Below are 8,151 nucleotides of genomic sequence, written 5' to 3' on the forward strand. Positions count from 1 at the left end.
TGTTGTTTACCCACAACTTTGTAATTATTTTCCCCACTCGGTTCCGGCACCCTGGCAAGAATCCATATGAGATCGGCCCGGCCCCCCGAATATCCTCTGACCTGTTCTTCCGAAATCCTACAATAAACAAGCAGCACGCGAAAAAAGAAAAACAGATAAGATAAGTTTTATATTGACTTTTATCTTGGATTTCTGCACCACAGTTCACTGTGGTTTATTTTTTGTAGATTTCTGATATCATCATTTATTTACAACTGATTGTATTTTGAAAGTTTTGACAGTTTTAGTCCCTGTATACAGCTGAAAGCATGGCTGAAAATTCAAATGCAAATGTCGAAGGCACAAACAACGATATGAGACAAGCAATTATTGCAGATGTACTCAGTACAATAAGAAAAGAGTTCTCTCCTTTACTGCATGGACAAAGGAGGAGACCACTGCCTCCATCTGACGATTCCCTGTCTGTCCATGCTGACAAATACCGTCTTGTTGATGACGAGGATAATATACCAGGAGATACTTCTTCTGAGCATGATAATGACAACAATGATGAAAATAACTTACCAAGGCATTCCCTTGAGAACACTATCCCTGGAGATAATATGTCAGATTTATTTACTCCAAATTAACATGGTGGCAAAAGCTACCGTGATTTGGATGTTGCAGAAGACATCCTCTTACAAGTGGATAATGAAATGCCACAATCATTAGACCTTGGTGAAAAAATCAAAGAAAATGTTGCCACTAGAGTTACGTCTCATTTCCTGGAAAAATGTCTTATTCCAGAGGTAAAAAAGAAGATAGGGAAAAGGCACTTGCTGCCTGAAAACTGTACTAAAATGGCTGTGCCAAAGATGAACAAATGCATTTTTAATCTCAAAAGTTTTTCAGAATTTCAAAAACGTAATGAGAGAAATTTGTACAACACACAGCAAACACTGTTGAGTGCAACATCTGCCATTATAGAGGCGGTTGAAAAAGTTTTACAGTCTGACGAGGGGAAAAAGCCCTTGAATTCGAAGGATGTTGTTACGAATTATCTTGATGCAATAACATTACTCGGGTCAGTCAATACAGACCTAAATAATAAAAGAAAACAAAATGTTCGCACCTCTTTGAACCCTCAATACCGGGATCTATGTAACCTGAGTAGGCCATGCAATGAATTTCTGCTTGGGGATGATATACAAAAGGGTATGAGAGAAGCCCAGGAAGCCTCAAAGCTTGCCTTGTCCTCATCCAGTACACATAGCTACAACAATAGCAGGAAATATCAATCATATTCTTATGTTGGAAGGTTTAGTAAAATCCCTAGCTCAACGACAACATTCAGGAAAGATAACCAGAATTTTTTAGAGTAGGGCAAGAAACCACAACAAAGTCATCGGAAGCCCTTCAACAGAAGCAGGAAATAACTGCTGCCCTCAATGTAAGTACCTATATATCAAACCTTAAAACTAAGTTAGCTGAAAATGTTAAATATTCTCAGGCAGGTGCTATTTCTAGATGTTTGCCTGCATGGAAAGAATTGACATCAGACCATGAGGTGTTGTCAACCGTTTCTGGTCTAAAAATAGAATTTGAGGAACCACCAGAACCTGGTAATGCTGAAAGCATGAACTGTTCTTTCTCTGCTGATGAAAACGTATTTATCAAATCAGAGATCACCAGGTTACTTAAAAAAGGAGTAATCAAACAAAGTTATCATGTAGCTGGAGAGTTTATATCTCCTATTTTTCTCACTCCAAAGCCTGGTGGTTCATTCAGACTTATTTTGAATTTAAAAAAGCTTAATAGTTATATGCCATATATACATTTTAAAATGGACACAATTTCTTCAGTTTTGAAATTAGTTACAAAAAACTGCTTTATGGCAAAAATTGATATCAATGATGCTTACTACTCTGTTCATATAGATGACGAATATCAAAAATTCTTAAAGTTTTATTATGATGGTGTGTTATACCAGTTCACTTGTCTCCCTAACGGTTTGTGTTCTGGACCACGAAAATTTACGAAGCTTCTTAAACCACCTCTTGCTGTCTTAAGATCATCCCAGTGCTTGGTTTCAGGTTATATTGATGACCTTATTACCATGCGCAAATCTGACAATGGCTGCTTTGTAAACATAAAGAGTATTGTATCTTTATTAGGAGAATTGGGATTTTCTGTACATCCTGATAAATCACATTTTCTCCCCACTCAAACCTTAGAATACCTTGGTTCAATTATCGATTCAGTCAATATGAGAGTGTATTTAACTGACTCAAAAAAGAAAAGAACCAAGGAATATTGTCAAAAACTTCTGTCTGCTACTCACAAAGTTAGTCTAAGGGAAATTGCCCAGCTTCTTGGTATCTTCAGCTCTAGTTTTCATGCTGTGTTATTTGGAAAACTTCATTATAGAGATTTAGAACGTCTGAAGATAGACTCATTAAGAAACAACTATGGCAATTTTGATTCATACACTTCTTTGTCTGCTAATGCAATAGCAGATATACAGTGGTGGTGTGACAATATTACCTCATCATACAGTCCTATCTCATTTGGTAACTCCACCATGACTATTTCCACTGATGCTTCTAAGCTTGGGTGGGGTGCAGTATGTTCTAACTCACAAACTGGTGGCTTATTCTCAGAAGTTGAGTCTGAGCAGCATATAAATGTATTAGAGCTGAAAGCTATTCTTTTTGGACTGAGGTCATTATGTGACTCAGTTTTCAACACCCTCATCAAAGTATTGTGTGATAATACAACAGCTGTACATTGCATAACCAAAATGGGTAGTTGTCGTTCTTTGCTGTCAAGCATATTTGGGATTGGGCCATTAGACATTACAATTGGCTTACTATCTCACACATTCCAGGGCTTCTTAATGTAGAAGCTGATGCAGAATCTAGGAAACATGAAATTAAAACAGAATGGAAATTGAGTGAAAAGATCTTTCTGGACATTGTTTCCCACTTTCAATTTTTCCCTGATATTGATTTATTTACCATTAGAATCAATACTCAACTGGCTACATTTGTTTCATATAGACCAGACCCTTGTACTACAAATACCACACCCTCCCTATGGTGGTGTTTTATGATATACGGTTAAATACCATGCTTGGAAGTAGGATATTCGGGGGGCCGGGCCGATCTCACATGAACTCTTGCCAGGGTGGGGAACCTATAGGGGAAAATAATTCTAATCAAACTGCACTGTGCTTGTTTAATTTGGTGAATTTTTTTAGTTATTTATTTTTCAAAAAGACCCTGTTACCCGAACATGGCTTATGTTTTCTGTCTTAATATTAATTTTGATCCCTTTACAAAAATTTTAATACCGCCTACACAAAAACTACGCTGCTTCACTAAAAAATTGGGTACCTTGTAGAGACCTGTACACCATTTCCTGAATATAGGCATATCGTTCGCAGGTGTGCATGACAGTATGAGTCGTGTTCTGTCAAACGGAGCAATGTTGATATGTCTTTTGTCCATGAACAGTGCTAAAAAGCTTTCTCACAGAAAATTTTTGCAGCTCACTATGATTAAACTTTACGTTCTATCCAGAATATTTGTAACAATGCCTCCACACTGTGTTGCTAAAGAGCGTCTGTCTTCTACAACATCTAACAATTTCTTTCTCTACTGTGAGAATATTTCAGTCCAATGTTGTTTGTTTGGCTAATGATTTTCTCATAAGTGGGGTTAAAATACTATGGCTTACCATCTTGCGTTGTAACCTGTTACATGAATCTTAACTACCTTCAAGAAACAAAGTTTAATTTTTTTTATTATTCCCACTACTAACTCTGCACAATCTTTCTGTCATATCACATCTGTGTATTAAAGTCTCAGAAGTTGCATCTTGGTGTGGCGAGCACTTGGAACAAAACCACTAGTTGTCGCCTAAAGGTTCCTGAGCCTAAAATATCTATATTATAATTCTACTATACGTTTGTCACGCAAAATGGTAGCTTAGCTGCGACGGGCGAACCCGTGGATTTTCCACGGGCTAACGACTAGTATTATTAAAACATGGTTCCCACTGTGGTTTAACTTGGGTTTAAATATAAAACCTAAAAGGTTTTAAATGTGTTTTAAAAATTAAAATAAAACCTGAGCATTCCCACTGTGTTTTAAAAGCAAAAACATGTAGGGTTCCTCTCTTTGTAGCTTTGTTTGATTTATCAATAATCACCGGATATTGGCGAATAAGGGATTCTCTTCCTGTACCAAACTTAGTTCTCTTTTCTGTCTTAACGCGAAAATGCGCAAAATGTGCCCTAAAATCGTTGAAAACTCCTTCAGCATTTGTCGGTGCCTCTGAACTTTAAATTACAATATCAAAATTTTTTGATCTAAGGTTTTATTTTATCTGTGGTTTAAAAAGATTTTATTCTGAAAATCTTATTTAAAACATACTTAAAACACACTTAAACCACAGTGGGGATCGAGTTTAAAAGATTCTGATATTAACATAAAACTTAGCAAAGTCAGAACTGACTCTTTTTGAGTTCTGAAAGATGAATAGAAAGATGTTGTTTTGGTCAGTGTTACAATGAGAATGTCGTCCACTAAGGTGTAAGAACCGACCAGTTCATAACTAGCAACCTATCTGCAAAGTGTATGTTGTTTTACAAAGAATGTAAAGTGTTTTAGGGGTCAATTGTCGAAGGCACATTTTGTAGCAGGGACATACTGGAGATTTTACTAGTGGCGACAACAAACAAACCATCGAGGTTATCCAATGGTCCAATCATCCTCGAAGGTTTTAGAGGGCCATTGTTAAATACTTGAAGAATTGAGTAAACGTAAATTGTGTTGCCATATTTATCACACTGGCATGGAAAGATGTGAGGAATCTGCGGCAGTACTATTTGCCCTGTTGTTGCATTAACAGGACAATTATTCTATTCTTTGCTTTAAAAGATGGGCTTACCCGGAACGGACATTAGAGTGTTTTTTGTATTATATACATAGATGGAAAAGTCTGACGACATGCGGTTGAGAATAGTTCACAAAATTGTGACAAACCAGTAACAAAACAGTTGTTGTGATACAAATTGTCTGATGACGACTGGTTGTTAATTATTGAGGTTGTAATCCTCTGACGATGCTGCATGATATCAAAAACTTCTCTCTTTTAAAGGATTTTCTTAAAAAAATACATTGACCGTAAAACAGGAGTCGTAAAGTCGTAAAACAGCAATAATAAGCAATGCACAAGGACAAAAAACATAACAATTAGGCAAATTAAACTGAGTCAGATAAGTTTACATAAAGTACATAAAACCTATTATAACAAAACTATGCTTAAACAGATAAATTTTAAAATAGTCCCTAACGGATCAAATGAAAACTAAAGCAGGTAACAATCTTTTCGCTGAGATTTGTGAACCTGGCTGTAGCTTTACACGTGTTAAGGGCGCCCAACACTTAGCCTTACAAAAACATATTCAATAATAACGTTTATAGCTGCAAGAAATAGTATAATGGAAAGTGTACAGCCGATAAAAATTCCCCTACAATGTTGATGCCAACTGAAAGGAGCAGAAGTCGAAAAAGACTTACTTCACAGGCTGTTAGGGTTAGGGACCCGTACGGTAACCCTAACCCTAACCAGCCTTGGTGTGCCAGTTGCTGCTATTCCATCAAGAGGCCGTGGTAAACATCACTCTTTGACCGATAAACTAGTGGGTCAAGTACCGCTGAGATCTTTAATGGTAGTTGGTGCAACTGTAATACTCACCAAGAACCAAAAAGGTCTTACAGGCCTCGGTCTTAATAATGGTGCCAAGGGAAAAGTAACTGCAATCCTGTATTCACCAAATATGTCACTGCCTGAATTTCAAATAGCTGTTGTTGTCAATTTCCCAAACTATAAAGGCCCACTATGGATTCCAGAACATTCAGCTTGGATACCAATTACTGCTGTTGAAGGTCGACGTGAGTCTGATTGTTGTAGCAGAAATGGTCTACCATTGATGGCTGGATATACAATAACAATTGCCAAAAGTCAGGGTATGTCAATTGGAGATGGTAAAACTGCCATCCACATACGTATCAAGCTACAACAATCTATTCAGATGAAAAAAAACAGCTTACACTGCATTCCGAAAATGCGAAAAAGAACGAAATTGGACACTTGTTGAACCAATTACTCAAGAACGAGTCTTGTACATTAATACACATCCCCATATGAAATCCAGACAAGAGGAAGAGATACAGCTGAAAGCATTATCGAATGAAACCGTCAAAAAATTCAATATCACTATGGAAAAGTATATTCACTTGTTAAAAGAACTTAACGAGTTTTGTGATGATGGTATTGAAGATGCATTTCTTCACCATCTGTAGATTGCACATGTATAATATTACAACCTAAATTCACCTATTTTGCATATAATCGCAATCTTGGACATTAAAAACCATTCCAATCTGAACAAGGTGAAAATGCAACCTGACCAAGGTGCATTAACATTACAGCAATATGCTGATTAGTAATGGTGTTGTTGTAGGTGGAGGGTCATAAAACAGTCTAACAAAGGTCTGTGATAGTTACATTAACCATAGATAACCATTTGCATATCTATTTCGTCCGTACCCAATCAATCATCATACTACAATTACCATACTGTTTCGACTTACCGCAATCAACAAATCGTCTGATCCTACCGATCATCATACCACAATTACTATATCGCTTCAAGTTATTGCAATCAACATACCGTTTGTACCTTACCGATCATCACACCACAATTACATTGTCATTTTGACTTATCGCAATCAACATATGGAGTGTGCGAAGGAGGAGGCGCTTGACCGAATGAACCAAATGCAACCTAAACAAAGTGCTTTAACATTACAGCATCATGTTTATTGCGATTGCAAATAAATTCAACATTCAGTCTCATCCGTATCATCACAGCCCAATCACCTTACTATAACGAATTACGACAATCAACCTACGAGCCATCACACCTCAGTTACTGTAAGTTACGCAACATCAAGTAAACGATTACTTCACCAAAATGGATAGCTCTTTTTTACACAAAATGTTAATAACATAAGTCTGTCCTTTACTTTAGGTATGACCTGCTTAGTCCCAGCTTGTAGACATATGAGATTTTTACTTGGGATATTAAAATTCAATAAATACATGTTGTTTTGAAGTAGAGTAGAAATGTGTCCACGCTCTTCAACCAACAGCCAGGGCAATAAAACTCTCTTTGCATGAAATGTTTGCAAACATTCTTTTTTCTTTTAGTGCTTTTAACTCCCATTAAAAGGTGTTGTATTAGAAATTTACCTAAACGGTTAATATTAGTTTCAAATCTATATTTAGTGACATACAATGTAATAATAATTATGGAAAATGAAATTGTCAATGTAAGTATTTTTATAGTTTGCTTTTTAACTTTTCAATACTAAAATTGCATTTCTTTGATGCAACATTTTGCTTTCATATAAAGCTTTTTGTATTAAAATTTAATACTGAGGAAGGTTTGAGACACCTTTGTGTCGTATGTTTCTATGTTATATAATTACAGCACTTGATAAAGTTTTTGCCATATAACGGCGATGTTACATAGACTAGCTGTTTCTATTTGGTTGGTCTCCTGACTGCCATAGATTGTATTCATGTATACGAACTCATTGTCATCTCATTATACGTAATAGATAAAATAGTAATTGTAACAGCAAATATATACATATATACTACCAGTACTACTTTTAGCGGCCAAATGAGATAATATAATACTTGGTTAGATTAGCATACGAGAATTAGCATATTAAAGTACAGTATTAAATTAACTTGAGAGGAATCTTTATGTAGGAATTAAAACAGCGAATTGAAAGTACTCAAGGTAACAGTGGGAAAATTGGAAGACAAGGTGAAAGTAAGTTATACACTAGAAATAATTGCTTTGACGTGTAGAATGTGGTAAAACAGTAACAGTCATTTAATGAATGATGAAGTCGATCAACTTTGCATGTTTTTGGAAGTTTAGAATGTAGCGCAATTTCTCGTGTTTTCAGGAATTATCAGCTGAGAAAAAGGTTTTATTCTGGGACGCCCTCCGGGACTTTTGTTCCCTAAGTAAAGCTTTGGGAGCTTTTATAAGCTCCCAAAACTACAAGTCCTGGAAGGCGACTG

The 8,151-nt window shown here is 36.2% G+C and overlaps 1 protein-coding gene across 1 annotated transcript; it reads left to right on the forward strand.

Moving 5' to 3' along the window:
- The first annotated feature begins 587 nt into the window (after positions 1-587).
- Positions 588-1,361, forward strand: LOC130623815 (uncharacterized). Its single transcript, XM_057439337.1, has one exon. It carries the CDS (start codon positions 696-698, stop codon positions 1,359-1,361), a length of 666 nt encoding a protein of 221 aa, XP_057295320.1. The 5' UTR covers positions 588-695.
- Positions 1,362-8,151: the final 6,790 nt, after the last annotated feature.

This window comes from Hydractinia symbiolongicarpus, chromosome 13 (genome assembly GCF_029227915.1).
Source record: "Hydractinia symbiolongicarpus strain clone_291-10 chromosome 13, HSymV2.1, whole genome shotgun sequence".
NCBI lineage: Eukaryota > Metazoa > Cnidaria > Hydrozoa > Anthoathecata > Hydractiniidae > Hydractinia > Hydractinia symbiolongicarpus.

What these genes read in the sequence shown, in the direction of transcription:
- LOC130623815 (XM_057439337.1), top strand. Translation starts at nt 696, where the DNA reads ATGCCACAATCATTAGACCTTGGTGAAAAAATCAAAGAAAATGTTGCC.